Source organism: Dendrobates tinctorius, unplaced genomic scaffold (genome assembly GCF_039654945.1).
Source record: "Dendrobates tinctorius isolate UK_male_01 unplaced genomic scaffold, ASM3965494v1 ptg000081l, whole genome shotgun sequence".
Taxonomy (NCBI): Eukaryota; Metazoa; Chordata; class Amphibia; order Anura; family Dendrobatidae; genus Dendrobates; species Dendrobates tinctorius.
Window position 1 is genome coordinate 13,063,083 of NW_027361749.1, and position 21,870 is coordinate 13,084,952.

The window sequence follows — 21,870 nt, forward strand, 5'->3', positions numbered from 1 at the left end:
AATTGTCCTTCCCTCTTTTTGCGAAAATCCAGGGGAGGAAAAATTCCACAATTTGGATGTTAGAAGAGCCCTGCTAGAATATATATCTGTGACTTGTCAGTGAAGGAGGTTCCAGTCCCTATTCGTAGCCTTTCAGGGTGCCAGAAAGGGTTATGGAGTGTCAAAGGGGACTATTGCCAGATGGATTAGGGAGGCCATTAGTATAGCCTACTCAGCTAGTGATGTTCCGATTCCTGACGGCATCAAGGCTCATTCCACCAGAGCTGTGGCGACCTCCTGGGCTGAAAAGGCAGAGGTATCAATTGATCAAATTTGTAAGGCCGCTACCTGGGCCTCACCATCAACCTTCTTTAAGCACTATAGATTAAACCTATCCTCCTCTGCTGACTTGACTTTTGGTAGAAGGGTGCTACAAGTGGTGGTCCCTCCCTAAGGTTTTTCGAAGTCTCCAGAAATCTCTCAGGTGTGCTGTCATGGGTGAAGGGAAAACCACCATGGTTACTTACCGGTAGCCGTTTTTTCCAGAACCCATGACAGCACCCATATATTCCCCCTCCTTTTTCACTGTATGGGTGTGCACGCTAGTAGGGTGTATTTGTGTGATGTGGTGTTGGATAAACATGTAACTAACCGGGAAGTCCTCTCATGCTCTGTAACCAACTGAAGTGGGGGAGAGGTGCCGCCCCTTATATTTCAGGAGGTTCCTGCCCTGGCAGGGCGGATCCCTCTCTCAGGTGTGCTGTCATGGGTTCCGGAAAAACCGGCTACCGGTAAGTAACCATGGTGGTATTTTTTCCATCAAAACTTAGAATCCGATCTGTCAGGGATTTTTATTTGTCAGTCAGATCACTAGGATTTGTTGGGAATCTTTAGAAATGGATCATGGGTTGTTTTTTTTAAGAGAGTGATATAGGAGTCCTTACATTTGCACCTAAATTATATTACTTTTGTTAGTTGATGAAAAAGATGGACTCAGAATCTACTCAGATAGTTTTTTTTCTTTCTTATCAGCTGCTTACACATACAGCACTGTACTGCTACTGTTCTTAAGACACAAAGGAAGATGCTGACATCTGATGTCCTGATGTAAGTGTGTCCATTCCTTATCTGTCCTTGTGGCCAGTCTGCACTCACATCAGCCTTCCTGTCTGTGGAGCTGGAGCCCTTGAGTGAGAAGGATGAATCTTACTGATTAAGTGTGCTACTGATGAAAGACTATTACAGGTTATTTGTGACATCTGATAGAGAAGATTTGGGAGCAGTGCATACTGTGCGTATTGTGTACTGCGCTTCTTGCATTATGATTGATACTATAAATTGTGGTGACATACAGAATTAATTCTTTGGATTATAGATCCTCCTGCACTAAGTTGCATTTGTTTCTTATCCGTACTGTCAAGTCAGAAGCATGGCAATGTTTGATCATTCCTGGGACTGTAAAAGAACAAGATGTAAATGTTAAAAAGCTGCACTCACAGACTGAACTGATTTCAGCTTTGTCTCCCACTGCGTAATACAACACATGGCTCACATATTTCTCCTGCAGCACGAAGTGTGCGCTGCCCTCCAGTAACCATTTCTCACTGCATTAAAAAGACATTAAAATGTATAATTAATTGTGTTACAGCAAGCTGACCTCAGACGCTGACAGCCATGATTTCGTACAACAGAGAAGGGTAACAGCTCCTTTATCTGTTGTGGAGCTGTAGCTTGTCCGCCGCCGACATCATTATACATTGCCACAAATTGGAAGGGTGTACTGGCATTCTGGATGTTGGGGAAACACAAGTCTCAGCATACTATAGAAGTTTTTGTATAGCAATTTTGGGGATGGATACATGACTGAGAATCATATACCAATAGGTCTTAATAAATGTTAGTGTGAGATTAGTTCTTGGAAATGTTTCTAAACAATTTATAAGGAACGCTTTATGTGTGGTTTTCCTTAATAAAGTTAGGGGACAATGCCATAAAATTGTCATCGGTACAGCATGGGCTTTATAGAAAAGTAAGCACAGTGACATTGTACTTTGCTCATCCTGTGCCGTATTGGGTCAGTGATGCCGTTTTTTTTAAGCTTCAGTTAGCATTAAATGACAAATCCGATCACATACAGTACATGAGATCACTGTCCGCTATAGATTTCTCTTGACTCCCCCATAAGCATATTTGCTTGGCTAATACGAGATTTTCAATAAGAGGCTGTATTTACTCCATGGACTTTGGGATGGTACAGTATGTTTATTTATTTTACGCCATTATATAGCACCTTCATTTTCCTCAGCATTGTCCACATTGGGGCTCACAATCTAGATTCCCTATTAGTAGTGTGTTAGGAAAATGGATAAAACTCAAGCAAACACAGGGAGAACATACAAACTCCTTGCAGATGTGTGTGCCTCAGTGCAAGATTATTTTTCTAGGGACGTATCGATCCACAATATGCCAACCATCGGCAGATGCTCTTTTTATGTTGGATTTTTAGAATTAAAGTTGTATAAAATAAGAGGCAAAGAAAGTAGTTAGGACGCATACGCGCTGTATTAGGGAGTTGTTCCACTTTGTAATACAGCCATGTGCCAGCTAACAGGTTTTTCGTAGACCTGCTGAACATACTTGCAGGACTATAGGCCCTAGCATGCTCTCACTTCAGTCATTCAGTATGTACATCAGAAAGTGTCACCTTCCCCTCCAGTCCAGAACAGAGGGAAACCTACTGATCACCTTAGCAGTTGCCTTATGTTACCAGTGCATCTTTTGCAGTTATGTGATAGTGTATATACCCGCATCTCATTACAGTACACACATATTAATCAGTTCGATCTGCTGTCAGAAATGCTCTGGAACAAACTAGACCGCCGAGCACTGCAGGGGGGAGACGCTTGAGCTGCATTTTGGCCTCCACTAAAGTCTTTTGGGATCACAGCTTGAGAGCGCCTGCCTAAGATAACCCGCATATCTTAGTGTTTATCCAGTATTATTTTACCAAACACATGCTGCAGCAGGTAAGGCGAGCATAATACAGAAAACTGTTATTTGGACTCTTTATGTCCAGCAGGAAACTGTGAGACACGCTCACTTCTGTTCATGTGTTAATTGTAGTTGAAAGTTTCCCAATGTCTCATCTCTTGGGGATCCAGTTACAGTAATGACATACACCACTGTTTCTCCTGTCTGTGCAGAGCGTCTGTCTAACTAGCCTTGTTGGTGTCCTTTCATCATCTTGTTCTTTTAATGTGAGAGACACATGTGGCTGTATTAGCTTGGACAGACTCCAGTAATAAAAGGTCTTCTCTTTTTCAAGTCATGGAGGCAGTGATGGGCTCCATTGACAGGAATAGCAGCAGTATGCTCACTTATCCGTCAATTTTATGCAAACCATTGTTTCATTTGATGGTCATATTGTGTCCCTGCATGGTCATTCTTGTACATTTTTAGGGCCAAGCAGGGAAATGGGACACACAGTGTCATTGGGGTTCATATTGCTTATAAAGAAACATTTTCCAAGCCTTTTCTCCTTTGGCCACTTTTTGTATCCATATACCTACCGTAATTCATTTGCATGTTGACCAGGCCTGTTTTATTTATAAGGCTGACTATGAATCTGAGGAACAGTTACCTTTTCCTTAGGAAACACACCAAAGGATCTTCGATCAAGTATATCATAGGCAAAAAAGCAAAAAATGATATAGAAAACACTAAAAGCGCCTTAGGACTCCAAAAATGTATCACAGTAGACTAACCATGCACTTGAGTCACTGTGACGACATGTCACCTCCTCGTTAAACCTCCAGGAGCAATAAAGTATATTCGTGTGTGCTCGAGCGGTCACACAAACCTGACAAAATAATTATTATTTATACATTAAAAAACAAAACAAAAGGCAGCTAAGATGTCTAAGAATATGTCATGATTTCAAAAGAGAAATCTAGCAGCATACCATGGTCATTCTGTCGGCAGTAGTGGATAAAAACATTGACATTCAAGAGGGGGCTGAAACACTTGAAATCTTAAGGGCCCAGCCATAGGTTGATACCTCCGCGATGTTGACAACTGTTTAATGAGTTTATTGTCCGTGCTGGCTCATATCACCTCACCTAATGTCAGCTTTTGTTGTATCAATTATTGTTGTTTCAATTATTGTTGTTTGCTCTGGCTGTAAACAGATTTAGAAGACTCCAAAAAAAACTAAAATTTTTGCTGAAAATGAGGGAGGTAGATTTTCCCAAAGTTAAAGGTGCCCAATACACCTTTATCAGCTTCTTCTGCTTACTGCTATATTTTATCACAATATCCTCACTCCTGCAATATTTTTTGTCTTCAAATGGGGAATATGGAATAAGCCACTGAATGACACCTTGTATCCTGTGAGAACAAAGAATCAGCATGTTAAATTTAAAAATACTCATTTATTCTCAGCTTAACGTCAGCTGTTGGAGGAGAGTGGGGATACCCCTTAGGATGATAGTACTATGCCATTTTGGCTGCACAAAGAGGTTGACACAGGTACAAGGTCTCTTTAAATCTTCCGTTGGTTTATTATATATTCAGCATAAACCAACGTGAAGTGAAAATAAACACAGCCCTTCGGGCAAAATAGGGAAACAAGCAAAATGGTATACAGTCTCTACATCTGCAGGGATCCACCTGCTACAGATGACAACCACATACTGGTTCAGTTTTTTCCTCCTCAGGACACAAAACTCTGGAGTTCCTCTCTCCAGCCCTACTGAACCCTGACCTGCGTACCCAGGCCTACTAAGCCCCAGATCACACCCTGGGGTGAAAATAAGGTGGACAACCTCCCACCCGCTCTATGGTTGTCTACAAAAACCCAGCCCTTCAACAAAATGGCTAATTAACCCCTCACCACTTAATGTGCTGGAGGAAAACTTCTGGGTTTTAAATCACTGAATCCAACAGCCTCAGCGAAACATATCTCCCATCCAGCACCTTGCCATTGACTTTGCAACATTTCATATAAATATATATAAATTATCTACATATATTTTCTAAGGTAAAGGTGTGTACAATGTTCAAATCCCAGAGGTAACCTAATGGGGCTAAGTAAAACTCTGAAAACAGCCCCATAGAATTTCCCTCCACTACCAGACTACTAGTTGGCATAATGCTGTCACATAGGCAGCATTCTCCTGGAATTCTGGAAAGAAACCTGACACACCCAGATTGTCAGATGAAGAGGTATTCATCACTGCCCATTTACATCACTCCATCTGACACATCCCATTGTGATTGTCGATATCAGGGTTGTGTGCACCTATCAAAAAGATACTGATGTACAGTTTTTGTGCGGATGGTAACGCCAGAGGAGGTTTGGAGCTCTGCAGATATTGAGTCAGCAGAGCGTTGGTGACTAAGCACTATGCACCACTATGCACGTCAACACTCGGCAGCAAGGTTCTGTAACTTTACCTGATCTGGTACTTCATGTGTTGAGTTGCTGTGGCCCCATATGCCTCTTCCTTTCAATAACACCACTCACATGTGATTGACGAATATTTAGGAGGAAAGAAACTTCAAGAACTGACTAGTTACATAAGTGGCATGGTATTACAATACCACACTCCAGTTCTGTGACGGCAGATTGTAAGGCAAAGTGTCTGATTTTTATTACACTTGTGCCAATGGTACAGACAGAATAACTTGAATCCAATGATTAAGGGATGTTTTCCAGTACTTTTGTCCATATAGTATATCTATTTACCATATACAGTACCTTAGTTTTGATCTACTGATTTCCATCTGTTTCCTGTCTTAAAGTCTTTCTTTATCTAACCACCCACAGAATTTTTGCAGGACTGTTCACATTCTAGTAGATAAACAAAGAAAATGATGGACAATGTTTCCGGTCCAATGTCATAAAAAGCAGAATAGTATGTAGTATGGAGGCAGGTGATGAAACTCACCTTGACAGTCTGATCTCGGTGAGTGGGCGAGTTCACGGGTAAACTGCCAGGAAGGAATGTAAGTGGGAGAGGCTGTGGTTCACAGATTATCCACATTCATGGTGTCAGAGACTATGGTTCACTTTACTCTAGAGTTGTGGAATTGTTTCCATTATTTTGTTAACCTGCTGGTTTCCAGTAAAGAAAAAAAAAATTACATTTTTAAAACCTATTTGTACATGAAAGGTGATGTGGGACAAAATCTCTGTTATCTATAAACTATAGGCTTCATAAAAGTGTCAGCTCCCTGTGTGGTATACTTTGGAGGACAGAGAATGTGTTATATCTTGCTTTCCACATCAACAATACCTATTTTAACCCCTTCATGCGCAGGTGATTTTCCATTTTTTCTTCTTTTCTTTCCCTTCTTCCAAGAGTCATAACTTTTTTTTTATTTTTTCATGCACATAGGCATATCAGACCTTTGTTTTTGTTTTTTTTCCTTATGCCATTTACCGACTGGATTAATTTATTTTATATTTTGATAGATCGGACTTGGCTTCATCCACGGCTGTTAAAGGGAGTCTGTCACCCCATTTTTGACCTATAAGCTGCAGCCGCCGCCATCAGGGACTTATCTACAGCATTCTGTAATGCTGTAGATAAGCCCCCGATGTAACCTGAAAGATAAGAAAAATTAGTTACATTATCCTCACCCAGGGGTCTGGTCCGATGGGTGTCGTGGTCCGGTCCGGCGCCTCCCATCTTCTAGCGATGACATCCTCCTTCATACTTCTGCCGTGGCTCCTGCGCAGGCGTACTTTCTCTGCCCTGTTGAAGGAGAGTAAAGTACTGCAGTGCGCAGGTGCCGGACCTCTCTGACCTTTCCCAGCACCTGCGCACTGCAATACTTTACTCTGCCCTATTTTCTTTATAGATAATGATATAGAAATTAAGAAAAAAAAAAAAAATTTTTAATACATATAACATAAAAGAGCAGATTTAAGTAAGTAATTTTCTGATAACACATTCCCTTTAAAGATATAGCCCTATATTCTATTTTTTTCCTAGAAGGACAGTCCTCAAAAAGACAATCCCTTTGCATCTGCCTTGTAATGACATCATAGAGGGGATCCTCTTCAAGACTCTTGCCAATGCGGCATATTTGTGCATTACGTGGCTTCTGTGGTCACCTGGTCCTTGGCAATACTCGCTGACTACAGAGGTATTTGTCAGCTGATCACAGAGTCTGATTGGAAGGGATGACTTGAGAGAAGACCACGTTTAATAAGTTCAGATCAATGTATAGATTTTTATGAACTAGTTTTATAAGTCGACATATTAAAATTGTTTTCTACATACAAATATAAATTGTTCCTAATTGCGCAAATGTGCTGTTTATGAGATTTACACCTATTTATTTAGGTCAGATGCCTTTTACATTTTATCCAAGGACAGTGTGTCCAGGTCCTGTATTGTGATAATATTTTTACTTCCTATATACATTAACAATGCTGTAATTGTTCTACTTGAAATTCTAGATACAGAGTAACCTTCCAGGACTGAAAGAATTATGGCTGTATGTGACTGACCCTACTCTCCAGATGGCATCCGAGACCCTTAGAAATCCTAGAATCCTCAAAGTTTGCATTTTGCCATCTTGTGTATTGGACAAGACACTGAAAGAAATATTTTCGAAGAAGTCACTTTGCAGTATATTTTTCAAGGACGCAGTCAAAGAAAATGGTAGGAAGTTTGTGTTTATTTTTTTTAGTGAGCATGAATTGTTGATGTGAAAATGTATTAAATCAAGTTTTAAGAGAATATCATCAAATTCATTATCCAGATATTGAGATATCACATTTTGTGAAATTTGTATAAAAGAAAAAAAAAATCTGCAATCACTTGCTGTGTCTTATGGATAACATGAAAAGCAATGTGTTTTACCCAGTGCAGGTTATCTTTTATAAAAATGGATCTCAGAATGAGTGCATGGCATATATGCATAAAGTTTGGTAAGCGACCTATAGTAAATCTATTCCAGTGTCTTTGTATCTAGTTCTTTAGGTTAAGAGTTAACTTGCTGTCATTTTGGATGATTGTAATGTGCACAACACCAATTGAAATGTTTTTATTGGCAGGCGGGATCATTTGTGTTGAACGCACAGTTCTCTCATTACAAAAGCCCCCTTTATCCTGCACTTCTGGCATTAGCGAGCTAACTGGCCCTGTCAGACTAGATGAACTGGATTCTTCAACAGAGGCAAATACATTGTGCACCGTGAAAGGTTGGTACATAAGAATAACAACAGGAACATGTTGGTCCTTTTCACTTTCAAAGTATCAGATAACGTGTTCTATAGTTAGATACAGTAATCATATTGTATACACTGCTCCTCTTGACTAAGCTTACATCTGAAAAATTAATAACACACAGACTATACAACAAATCATAGAAAAATATTCAGAATTGAGAGTCCTTAGTGGTTGATACCTTTTAATGGCTAACTGAAAAGATGGTAACACGTTGCAAGCTTTCGAGACTACTCAGGTCTCTTCATAAGGCATAGAAAATCTGAAGAGTCACATATTTATGCACAATACAGCACAGAAAAAATGCAGTAGATGAGCCAAGTGACTTGAAGCAGAATTATGATTATGGGAGAGGGAGAAACATAAATATTGGACCAGTACATAGATAAGGAGTCCGGATGTTTTATTGTCCTCTGATTGGGGTCTCCTAATGTGTTGTGATGCCCCCACCAGGTTTTGAAAGCAAATTCCTTAATTAATGTAAAAAGACATAAATCCATGCGACACATTCATTCCAGCACTGAGAGTGCATAAATATGTGACTCTTCAGATTTTCTATTAGTCTATGCCTGATGAAGAGACCTGAGTAGTCTCGAAAGCTTGCAATGTGTTACCATCTTTTCAGTTAGCCATTAAAAGGTATCAACCACTGAGGACTCTCAATTCTGAATATTTTTCGATCTACTGGCTAACACGGTACAAAGATATACATCTTTCCTGCAACAAATCATAGTGAGTCTTCTTATTAACAAGTGCATGCAGCGATGCCAGTCTACAGATGTCATAATAGGGCCCATCAAATTTTCCAGCAGTCACTGTCTGCAGGAGAACATCTCTTGCCATTAACCCCTTTACCCCCGAAGGTAGTTTGTACTTTACTGACCAGGCCATTTTCATACCCTTAATCCCCGGAGCTTTAGTTTTTTGCTTCTCTTCTTTCCAGAGCCATAACTTTTTTATTTTCTGTCAATATGGCCGTGTAAGGGGCTTGTTTTTTTGCGGGACAAGTTGTACTTTTGAATGACACTATTAGTTTTACCATGTCCTGTACTAGAAAACAGGAACAAAATTCCAAGTGTGGTGAAATTGCAAAAAAAAAGTGCAATCCCACACTTGTTTTTTGTTTGGTTTTTACTAGGTTCGCTAAATGCTAAAACTGACCTGCCATTATGATTCTCCAGGTCACTACGAGTTCATAGACACCAAACATGTCTAAGTTCTTTTTTATCTAAGTGGTGAAAAAAATTCCAAACTTTGTTAAAGAAAAAAAAATTGCGCCATTTTCCAATACCCGTAGCGTCTTTCATAATCTCAGGTTGGGTGAGGGTTTATTTTTTACGTGCCGACATGACGTTTTTAATGATACCATTTTGGTGCAGATATGATCTTTTGATCACCCGTTATTGCATTTTAATGCAATGTCGCGGCGAGCAAAAAACATAATTCTGGTGTTTTAACTTTTTTTTCTCGCTACACCGTTTAGCGATCAGGTTAATTATTTTTTTGTACTGATCGGGCAATTCTGAACACCGCGATACCAATTATGTGTATGTTTGATTTTTTTTTTTTATTTTGAATGGGATGAAGGGGGGGTCACTTGAACTTTTATATTTTTTTATTTTTTTTTTTTACATTTTTAAAAACTTTTTTTTACTTTTGGCATGCTTCAATAATCTGCATGAGAGACGAGAAGCTGCAACAACCCGATCAGCTCTGCTACATAAAGTCGATGATCAGATCACCTCTGTACAGCAGAATTACTCACTTGCTGTGAGCGCGGACCACTGGGTGGCACTCCAGGAGACCTCTGGCTGTCATGCCAACGAACCGGTGGACCGCGATGACGTGACGCAGCCACCGGTGGGCGGGTTTCCGGCACAATGGCCGGAAGCACAAGTTAAATGCTGTTGTCAGCATTTGACTGCGACATTTAACCAGTTAATAGCTGCGGGTGGATCGCGATATCAGCTGATATGTGCCGGGAAAGATGTGGGCTCACCGCCAGAGCCCACATCAAAGGGAGGGAGTCCAACATCGGAGTACTTTTACGCCAGATGTCGGAAAGGGAGAGATATGTCACACGAAATAGTTAATAAATAACATTTCCCACATGTCTACTTTACATCAGCACAATTTTGGAACCAACATTTTTTTTAGTTAGTAAGTCATAAGGGTTAAAATTTGATCAGCAATTTTCCATTTTTCCAACAAAATTTGCAAAACCATTTTTTTAGAGACCACTTCACATTTGAAGTCACTTTTAGGGGTCTATATGGCAGAAAACACCCAAAAGTGATTCTAAAAACTGCACCCCTCAAGGTGCTCAAAACCGCATTCAATAAGTTTATTAACCCTTCAGGTGCATCACAGGAATTTTTGGAATGTGGAAAAATAAAATGAACATTTAACTTTTTTTCACAAAAAATTATTTTAGATCCAATTTTTTTTATTTTGAGAAGGGTAACAGGAAAAAATGGACCACAAAATTTGTTGTGTAATTTCTCCTCAGCAAGCTGATACCCCATATGAGAGAGAAAACCACTGTTTGGGTGCACGGCAGAGCTTGGAAGGGGGAAGGAGCACCATCGGACTATTTGAATGCAAAATTTGCTGGAACAATTGGCAGGCGCCATGTCGCGTTTGGAGAGCCTCTGATGTGCCTAAACAGTGAAAATTCCCCACAAGTGACACCATTTTGGAAACTAGATCCCTCAGGGAACTGATCTAGATGTGTGGTGAGCACATTGAACCCTCAGGTGCTTCACAGAAGTTTATAAAGTTGAGCTGTAAATGTAAAAAATAAAATACAACTAATTTTCCCCACAAATATGTTTTTAGCCCAAAATATTGCATTTTCATAAGGGTAACAGGAGAAATTGCACCATACAATTTGTATTGCAATTTCTTCTGAGTATGCTGATTACCCATATGAGGGAGAAAATTACTGTTTGGGTGCACGGCAGGGCTAGGAAGGGAAGGAGCGTCATTTGGCTTTTTTGAATGTAACATTTCCTGGAATCATTTGCAGACATCATGTCCCAATTGGAGAGCCCCCGATATGCATAAACAGTGGAAACCCCCCCACCAGTAACCCCATTTTGGAAACTAAACCCCTCAAGGAATGTATTTATATGTGTGGGGAGCACCTAGAACCCCCAGGTGCTTCACAGAAGTTTAGAACCTTGAGCCGGGAAAATAAAAAAAACATTTTGGCCCCAAATTTTGCATTTTTCATAAGGGTAAAAGGAGAAATTGCACCATAAAATTTGTTGTGCAATTTCTCTTGAGTACGCTGATATCCCATATGTGGGGGAATACTACTGTACTTTTGAGGCACAGTGCAAAGCTCAGAAGGCATGGAGCGCTAGATTTTTACTGTTATGGTTTGCAGGTTCCATGACCCACTGGGAGAGCCCATGAGGTACCAGAACAAGAGAGCCCCCCATAAGTGACCCCATTTTACAAACTATACCTCTCAATGAATTCATCTAGGGGTGCAGTGATCATATTGACATCACTGGTGTGTCACAGAATTTTATATAATTGGGCAGTGAAGAAAAAAATAACTAGATTGTTACCTCCAAAATTTTGTTTTAGCCCCATATTTTATATTTTCACACAATAATGGCACCAAAGTTGTCCCACAATTTCTACTGAACGTGGCAATACCCCATATGTGGCTGTACAGTACTACTTACCAGTAACGTGAAAGCCCCCTATATTTCTGTAAACAGATTATGGACCTGAGTGGGGACTTGTTTTTTTGTGGATTGATTTGAAGCTTTTATTGCGAACATTTTGCATAACGTTTGAGATCACAGCTATCCGGAGCGCTACGCTGAACACATACTTTGGGGTTTCCATCTAAATCTCTGAGTGACGTGATTCAGATGACACCCCCAAGGGAGGCATTTACTATAAAGAGGCAGCAGAGTTATTCTGTCCTCTGTTCAGCTGTGTCCTTCTTTTCAGAAGTGCACAAAATTGTGGCCGACGGCACTTTTATGCAATCCTAAAAAGACAGACACTGACAGACCACAGGTCAAACGGCGTCCACAGTGCCTCCATCTGCCTCATTATAGGGAATCTTCCGCCAGAGGTTCCGTCTGAATCACGTATTTCAGAGATTGTGAAAATGAGGATGAATGAACTCATGGAGATCAACATCCAACACTGCGGAGACACCATCACGTGTTTCTCAACCTGAAACAGCTGTCTGTGGATGGATACCATGTTTTGGCATAGGTGGTTTCCTTTATTGGAGACTGCCCTTCCCGTGGTTGTTCCTTCCCGGGGAAAGACCTGGCTGGTCATTGCTTGCGTTGAGAAACATGTGATGGTGTCTCCGTGGCTTCTGTTTTGCATGTTTTGCATATTTCCCATAAGGGATGGGGGCAGTGCTCTAGAATCACTGCGTTGAGAAACACGTGATGGTGTCTCCGCAGTGTTGGATGTTGATCTCCATGAGTTCATTCATCCTCATTTTCACAGTCTTTTACTAGGCATTGCTCCTACCAGCCAGTTTCCTACTCCACACTGATGAGGGGCAATACCCCGAAACAGCTGTCTGTGGATGGATACCATGTTTTGGCATAGGTGGTTTCCTTTATTGGAGACTGCCCTTCCCGTGGTTGTTCCTTCCTGGGGAAAGACCTGGCTGGTCATTGCTTGCGTTGAGAAACATGTGATGGTGTCTCCGCGGCTTCTGTTTTGCGTATTTCAGAGATTGACACGGAAACCCTGGTGCAAGCGCACAACGCAGTGCGCAGGTTAAGTGTGCGCCAAACCTGACTGTGATCTTTGGGAGGCAGAATGAAAATAATCAAACCACATGTGAAGAATTGGTTTTATTTACTAAGTGCAGTATAAGTGATTAGGCGACTTTATTCTTTGGGTCAGTGCCATTACAGCGATACCAGATTTTTATGGGTTTTTATGTTTGGCAGCTGTCGCACACTAAAAGACACTTTTTATTGCAATAGATAGTTTTTGCATCACCATATTTTGAGAGCTATAATTTTTCCATATTTTGTAGCACAGATTCATGTGAGATCTTGTTTTTTGCGGGACGAGTTGACGTTTTTATTGGTACCATTTTCGGGCATATGACCTTTTTTATCACTTTCTATTCCAATTTTTGGGAGGCAGAGTGAATAAAAACCAGCAACTCAGGATTTTTTTTTTGTGTTAGTGTGTGTGTGTGTGTGTGGGGGGGGGAGTATGCCGTTCCGTGTAAGGTAAAATTGATAAGGCAGTTTTATTCTTTGGGTCAGTATGATTACAGCGATACCTCATTTATATAGTTTCTTTTTTTACACAAAAACTATTTTATATAAAAATAATTGTTTTTGCATCACTTTATTCTGAGAGCTATAACATTTTTATTTTTCCGCTGAAGGAGCTGTGTGGAGGCTTGTTTTTTTGCGGGACAAGTTGACATTTTCAGCACTACCATGTTTATATCTGTCTTTTTGATCGCATTTTATTCAACTTTTTGTTCGGTGGTATAATGATAAAGCATTGTTTTTTGCCTTTTTAAAATTTTTTGATGGTGTTAATTAAATGAGTTATAGGTCGGGACGCGGCAATACCAAATGTGTACTTTTATTGTTTATATTTTTTCATACAAATATTTATTTACAGATACAATATCTTTTGGTTTTATTTTTTAATATTTTTAGAATTATTTTAAAAACTGTTTTTTTTTTTTGTTTTTTTTTAAAACTTTTTTACATTGTCCCACTATGGGACTATAATTTTTTGCAGGCTGATCACTTATGTAGCATGGGGATGCAGCAGCATCCCTGCGCTGTACCAACTGTCAGCTTTGCAGTGACTGAGAAAGTTGCTGATCATGCACTGCTCACGATCAAGCAACTTACCTAGCTCTGGTGACCCAGATGTCGTCATGACGTCATCAGGTCACCATGGCAATATTCGGTCCACGGAGTCTCCGATCCAAAGGTCACTACGACATATGTCAGAAAAGGGTTAAAAAGAGTCTGTCACCCCAAAATGCATTTTAAATGGGATATATAGTGTTGGCGATTTTCCATTTTTTTCATCATTTCCTCCCTTTTTTCAAAGAGTCGTAACTTTTTTATTTTTCCGTGCACATAGACATATGAGACCTTGTTTTTTGTGGGATGAGTTCAACTTTTATTTTATATCATTCATTTAATCGTGTCATTTATTAGAAAGCAGGAAAATATTTCCAAGTGCTTTGAAACTGCAAAAAAAGTGTAACAGTAACACAGACTTCATGGTGAAGTCCGTGTTCGGTGCGGACACCGAACTTTACTGTTCAGGTTCGTCCATCTCTACTGATTGATATTTCTCACTTTTCATAGCAAGCAGGGCTGTGGAGTCGGTAAGCCAAACCTGCGACTCCGACTCCTCAATTTCCCTTACACAGACTCCGACTCCAACTCCGACTCCACGACTCCGACTCCCACACATATTGCTTATATTTAAGTGAAAAATTTATTGTAGTACAATGTGAACCTCAGACATTTAATCATTTTTATGATCCAATAATCAAGATATTTAGATAGAATAGAATATATATTGGTGTACTACCCGGTTTTCATTCTTTTTGGTACAGATACGATATGGATAGACAGATATGGATAAATGGATGGATAGAGCAGATTTCTAATCTGCTTTTGCTATTGAAAACATTATCTATGAGCTCAAAAACCTTTCAGGTGATGCAGTTTTTTAAAAAGATGATCTGCTTTTGCAGCTGAAAAACGTATCCTCAAAAAACACAGGAAAAACGCTGTGTGTGAATGTAGCCTTAGATCAGGAATATAACAGCCATTTATAGGACATTTCATAACTTTCCCAAATTCCTATGAAAAAATATTCAGCACATCCTGCATTGAATTACTGTACCCAATTTATTATATATTTTAGGAGTCGGTCCATTTTATACCGACTCCAACTCAGACTCCACCAAAATGAGCACCGACTCCGACTCCGACTCCACGACTCCGACTCCACAGCCCTGATAGCAAGAACTGTCGTAATGTTGCCGGCTTGTGTGCGGCCGCACTCGCATGCACAGCACGCGCATTCTCTTCCCTGTCTCCTTCCTTTTTATGACTCTTGCAGGGATGAGAGCAGGTGCGGCCACAGTGATAGCATTGTGCCCGCAATACTGAGACAAACTGAACGGTGGAAGAGAGAGACAAGGAATCCCTGTTCCTCAATTGTATTAAACGGTTTCTGCATCCTTACCGGTGAAATTAAGATGTCGATTTGGGCTAGTTGGACAACACGACTACGTGGTGTGGTACTCCTCTATTTCCAGGCCTTTGTTCCTGTCCATCCCGCAGACTAGGACTGCCAAAGCCCGGATATGACCTGTGGGCCGTAATATGCCCATGTCTGTCATTGAGTGATAGGGCAAATTTGGTTTAATAGAACCCTAAGATTTGTGTATGTAAAAGAGATGTTTAAATGTGGCTGAATTATGGCTGCGGGAATCCGTCTACATATGACCAGAATAATTTTAGCATGTAAAAAAAAAAGTAAATACAAATGTGGAAATTGTCCTGTTTGTGTTAGCGGTAGTGAGAACAGCATGCAGAGACATCACATAATTTCATGTTCCATTACATATACATCCAGATACATTGCTCGACATTACCTGTCTCTCCACTTTAAACCATTGTAGATCCTTGCATCATCAAGTGCTTAGCATAAGTAGCATAGGATCAAGTTTAAGGTGGTCCGGCTTTCCCAAGGCTGTCTATTACCTATAGCAACCAAGCCAAACAAGACGACTCATCTCCCAGTCAAATATTACTTAGGGTTCCGGTGCATCTATGTTTATGCCTTATATATTTACGTCACATATTTGAGAGTGGAAGTTTTCCTTTAAAAACAGCATAATTGTGTAAGAAACATAGCAGATGTGTTGGGGTTCATCAACCTGCTCAATTTCCTAGACACTTGATAGGATGATGACTGAGGCAGAATAATTTTCCTTACTTGTTGGCGTCTGTGTTTAATGTTGTTTCAGACCTGCAATTACATCTGGTTAGATAAATGGTGTTAGGGCAGAGCTTCCAGTGTGGTGCCAATTTGTTGGGCTAATTACCACACTTAGAGATTACACATCTTTACTGTTGTTTACTGCAAATTTTTTTCCATTTTGCTTCTTACAGTAATTTTTTTTTTCTCATGTCACATATACAGTTTAAATTGAGACAAATTTTGTGTCTCTTATAATGTAGCTTGTCACAGAATCACTGATGTGTCTCTGTGTTTTTGTTGTCTTTAAAGTATATACTGGGTCACTTATTAAAAGATCAAAGGTTCTACATGAATCTGCCAAAACCATTTAAAACCACTGACAAATAAAGAGAACAGCATTGGCTTACAGCTTCTCCAACACAGCACATGTTGTGTTTTTTTCCCCAGTTTGCAGTGGTTAATAGCTACTATAATTGGTCCTAGCAAGGACAACTAGTGAATGGGAACCAGGGTCAAGAGCAAGCAGAATTTGCTGAAGCTTGTGAGGAGCTAAGGCTTGTTTGCTGTTCTGAGGCCATATAAGTGCTACTGTAATAATAATAATCTTTATTTTTATATTGCGCTAACATATTCCGCAGTGCTTTACAGTTTGCACAAATTATCGTCGCTGTTCCTAATGGGGCTCACAATCTAGATTCTCTATCAGTATGTCTTTGGAATGTGGGAGGAAACCGTAGTACCCGGAGGAAACCCATGCGCTTTACAGTTTGCACAAATTATCGTCGCTGTTCCTAATGGGGCTCACAATCTAGATTCTCTATCATTTGAGAGTTGTTTTGAGGAGCCCATGATGCCACTCTTCATAGGAGAATCAAATAGGAAGTCAGTAAAAAGTAGTTAGGAGTGTTCAAATCAAGAAAATGATAAGGGTGCCCATACTTTTGCACCAGTCAAATTTTGTTTAAATGCAGATTGCACATTTTCTGTTAGTACAGTAAACCTCATTTGAATCCAGAAATATAACTGAGTCCATCAGTTATTAGATATATGAAACTGAAATACCTGTTGCAAAAACCAAAATTGTTATAAAGAAAAAAGGTTAACATTAATAGGGGTGCCCAGAATGGTATAATAGAGCCCAGCATGGTATATAGCCCCCCCAGAATGGTATAATAGAGCCCAGCATGGTATATAGCCTCCCCAGCATGGTATATAGCCCCCCGGAATGGTATAATACAGCCCTGTATGGTATATAGCCCCCCCAGCATGGTATAATACAGCCCAGCATGGTACATAGCCCCCCAGCATGGTATAATACAGCCCAGCATGGTATATAGCCCCCCAGAATGGTATAATACAGCCCAGCATGGTATATAGCCCCCCCCAGCATGGTATGATACAGCCCAGCATGGTATAATACAGCCCAGCATGGTATGATACAGCCCAGCATGGTATAATACAGCCCAGCATGGTATAATACAGCCCAGCATGGTATATAGCCCCCCCAGAATGGTATAATACAGCCCAGCATGGTATAATACAGCCCAGCATGGTATATAGCCCCCCCAGCATGGTATATAGCCCCCCCGGAATGGTATAATACAGCCCAGTATGGTATATAGCCCCCCCAGCATGGTATAATACAGCCCAGCATGGTATATAGCCCCCCAGCATGGTATAATACAGCCCAGCATGGTATATAGCCCCCCAGCATGGTATAATACAGCCCAGCATGGTATATAGCCCCCCCAGCATGGTATGATACAGCCCAGCATGGTATATAGCCCCCCCAGCATGGTATAATACAGCCCAGCGTGGTATATAGCCCCTCACAGCATGGTATAATACAGCCCAGCATGGTATATAGCCCCCCAGAATGGTATAATACAGCCCAGCATGGTATATAGCCCCCCCAGCGTGGTATATAGACCCCCCAGCATGGTTTATAGCCCCCCTCCAGCATGGCCCCACAGTCCAGCATGGCCCCACAGTCCAGCATGGTATATAGCCCCCCAGCATGGTATGATACAGCTCAGCATGGTATATAGCCCCCCCACCATGGTATGATACAGCCCAACATGGTATATAGCCCCCCAGTATGGTATAATACAGCCCAGCATGGTATATAGCACCCTCCAGTATGGTATAATACAGCCCAGCATGGTATATAGCCCCCCCAACATGGCCCCACAGCCCAGTATGGTATATAGCCCCCCTCAGCATGGTATAATACAGCCCAGCATGGTATATAGCCCCCCCAGCATGGTATGATACAGCCCAGCATGGTATGATACTGCCCAGCATGGTATATAGCCCCCCCACCATGGTATTGTGATGTACAATGCCCGAAGATATGTTTTCTGTTGCAATGTGCTAACAAATCCTCCATCCTAGGACATTGTAAACTGTCAGTAGTAGGAATTCTTTCCCCCCAGGTTTTATCAACCCTGCCACTTCCTCTGGAAGAGCAGGAATGTTAATTAGCTAGACCATCTTCCTCACACCATTTGGCTTCTCTCAGCTGAAAGAGAAAAAAAGTGCGGGAACTAAACTCTTTGTTTGAAACCAGGAGTTTGAATAAAACAATAAGGGATTGTCCCGCGAAAACCATACCCAGCAGAAATATAAAAATCATATTTCTGCGATCCGAGCAGACCCAGCTTCGCTGTGGTGCCTGTTGCAAAACTCTCGGATGTCCAGAACCTGAGATATGATTTGCGCCCAAATGGACGGTCATATCGCATAGATGTTTGATGTTTTCTTGATGGGCTCATTACGCTGGGAAACATGATACCACTGATGAGTCCATACCAGCTTCTCCCATAAAGTTATAGCTAATCTAAGTTTTGTAGCCAAAACATAACTTGGATAAGAGAGGTGGGATCAACCCAGAATGCACCTCTCTGTGATGTCACATAGGAAAGTCTATAAGGCATTCCCTGGCAGAACCAGCTCAGAACAGCTCAAGTCGTCGTGCTAGAAAGATCCAGATGAGCGGAGAAGTGCAGCTCCGCCTCCACCCACCTTAGCCGCATGGTCTGCCTAAGGAACAATATGGAACTGTGAGTGTAATCTCTTTGTTTTCTCCACTTTTATTTTATACCTGTACTGTACATATTTTATGTCTCAATTTTATAGCAACTTTTATCTGTAATCACTGTCCTCTTTCGGAAAATAAATGAAATAATTATTTAGATCTGTCTCCATGCTCTAAGACTCGAACTATACGCCTTTGATAGATAATCGCTACTAATTCAAAGGGTTTGCCACGGACCCTCTTAATTTAACACTGTGAATTAAGTAACCGTGACTGGTGGCAGCGCGTTGTGTACGGCTATTACGGCTTGCTGGCAGTACAGAAGGGTCTTATATTGCTGAATAAGGGTCTGCAGCCACAGCATTGATAATTCCCTTACTGCAGAAGCCTAATTGCCGGTTCACAACAGGCAGCCCGTCCGGCGACCAATTATCCTAGGTGCAGTTCCCTGACTGACCTGAGGGTAAGGGGGGTGCCGGAGAGCTGTGAGTTCCAAAGTGGAACTGAGAAAGTGGGATATACATAAATCCCCGCAGTACTTGGAAGATTGATAGCAGTGGTGGGGCATCCAAATTAAACTCCCCCTGCGGCAAATTGTAGAGCGAGATTAGCTTGCTGGATATTTTTGTCACATGGTGCCGGTGGTGGGATAACTAAGATAAGCCCCAACGGTGCCTGTGATAGCTGTGTGCCGGCATTGTGTCACGTCCCTCCGTCCGCTGATACACCCGTGTCAGTGGTGGGATTGTGACATAGTGGTGACACAGGGTCCGCTGTCCGTCGCGTTTTGGTGGCAGCGGGACCCCCGTTAGTATCGCCCGTAAGTAGACGAACGGCGGTGGGCTGTTCGTCACATATTGGTGGCAGAGCGGTGGGATAATCCTAGAGCATTAGTGATTTGGTTTGAGCAATCATTCCTCTCACTAAAAACCTGCACGGTTCCTGCGGGAATCCTGCATCATAGGTTTTGGAGAACAGACTCAGTGGTTACTAGTTCTGAGACATTTGTGTGTACATACAAGTATTCCCTCCCATTTCTTCGTTTTTCTTTTTCTATCTTTTATTTGGCAACCATGGCGGCAAAAGGAGAACCTTGGTACAACCGGCAGACAAAGGAAGTTCTTGCTGGGTTATGCACGTACCAAGGCCTTGACGCCACGAACAAAAACAGCTCAAATGATCGCGGCTCTAGTGCAGCTGGACAACGACCAGAATCCAGCGAGCGCAGAAGTTGGCCCAAGTGGCAATGGGGCTGCAGCAGAGGCTCCACTCCTGAGCGCTGGCCCCACATTCAACCAGGACGGGGTGGACCCCTATCTGCAAATGGCCTTGGACGCACTCCCCGCCGAAGACAGTGATGGGCGGGTGAGGCTGATCCAGCAATATCGGCAGGAGGCCCAAGCCGAGCGTCAAGCCCAGGCTGAGAGAGCTGAGCGCCGAGCGGAGGCTGAGAGAGCAGAGCAGCGAGCCGAGAGGGAGGCGCAGAGGGCCCATGAACTGGAGGTACTCCAGCGGGGTGGGAATGCCCCCACAGCCCGAAGCAGTGAGCCCAGCAGCGTCCAGACTCCTAAACCCCGGCCAGAGCATTTTCCCGTGATGGAAAAGGATGGGGACTTGGACACATTTCTGCGAGCCTTTGAGAAAGCCTGCAGACAGTACCAGCTGCCTAGAGACCAATGGGCAAGGTACTTGACCCCAGGGCTAAAAGGCAAAGCCCTGGAGGCATTTGCTTCTCTTCCGCCAGAAGCCGATGACGACTATGACGCCATAAAGCAGGCGCTGATCGCCAAATACCGGCTGACACCTGAGGTATACCGAAAGAAGTTCCGACACCTCCAACGTGGCCCACACGATAGCTACAGTGATGTGGTGCAAGGACTCAGGACCCACTTTGACCAGTGGATCCATGGACTGTCCGTTGAAACCTTTGAGCAGCTACGGGACCTGATGATCAAAGACCAGTTCCTGCATCTCTGCCCAGCTGAGGTCCGACAGTTCATCCTGGACCGCGAACCAACGAACGCGGACAAAGCGGCGCAGATCGCCGACAACCACGAGGCCAACCGGAAGCCCGAGACGCGGAGGCCAGTCGCCACCAGCTGGAAAGGGGGTAAGCCAGCAACCAACCCCAATGCCCCAGCTAGCCGTCCCTCCGGAGGCCCAGTCCCTGTTGCCAACAGCAGGCCGGCTACTGACAGTCGCCTGTGTCACCACTGCCAGCGGCCTGGTCACTTCTTTTACACCTGTCCGAATAGGCCGAAGAACCCCCCAGCCAAGGCCCCCGGGCCCAACGCCTCTGTTCTTTTGGTGGGAGGTGTGGTTGGGAGGGCTGACGACAACGTTCAACCTGTTCAGGTGGGGGCCCGTCTTGCTACAGGCCTCAAGGACACCGGGGCTGAACGAACCCTCATCCGTCCTGGACTGGCGGCCCCTGAAGAGTTTGTTGAGGGGAAAACCCTGACTGTCACCGGGATTGGAGGCACCCGTTGTCCCTTGCCAGTGGCACGAGTTTTTCTTGACTGGGGTGCCGGGAGCGGGTTGAGGGAGGTGGGAGTGTCTGAAAACCTGCCCACTGATGTTTTATTGGGGACTGACTTGGGGAAGATGGTTGCATACTATGTCCCTGACACC

The 21,870-nt window shown here is 42.5% G+C and overlaps 1 protein-coding gene across 3 annotated transcripts in view; it reads left to right on the forward strand.

Annotated features, from left to right (window-relative positions):
• The window catches only part of SPIDR (scaffold protein involved in DNA repair), a 787,075-nt gene that overhangs the window by 745,795 nt on the left and 19,410 nt on the right, over positions 1-21,870 (forward strand). For all 3 annotated transcript variants that reach the window (XM_073583752.1, XM_073583754.1, XM_073583753.1), the window contains 2 exons: positions 7,448-7,652; positions 8,048-8,194. In XM_073583752.1, coding sequence (XP_073439853.1) covers positions 7,448-7,652; positions 8,048-8,194 — 352 coding nt within the window. The remainder of the gene's footprint in view (positions 1-7,447; positions 7,653-8,047; positions 8,195-21,870) is intronic.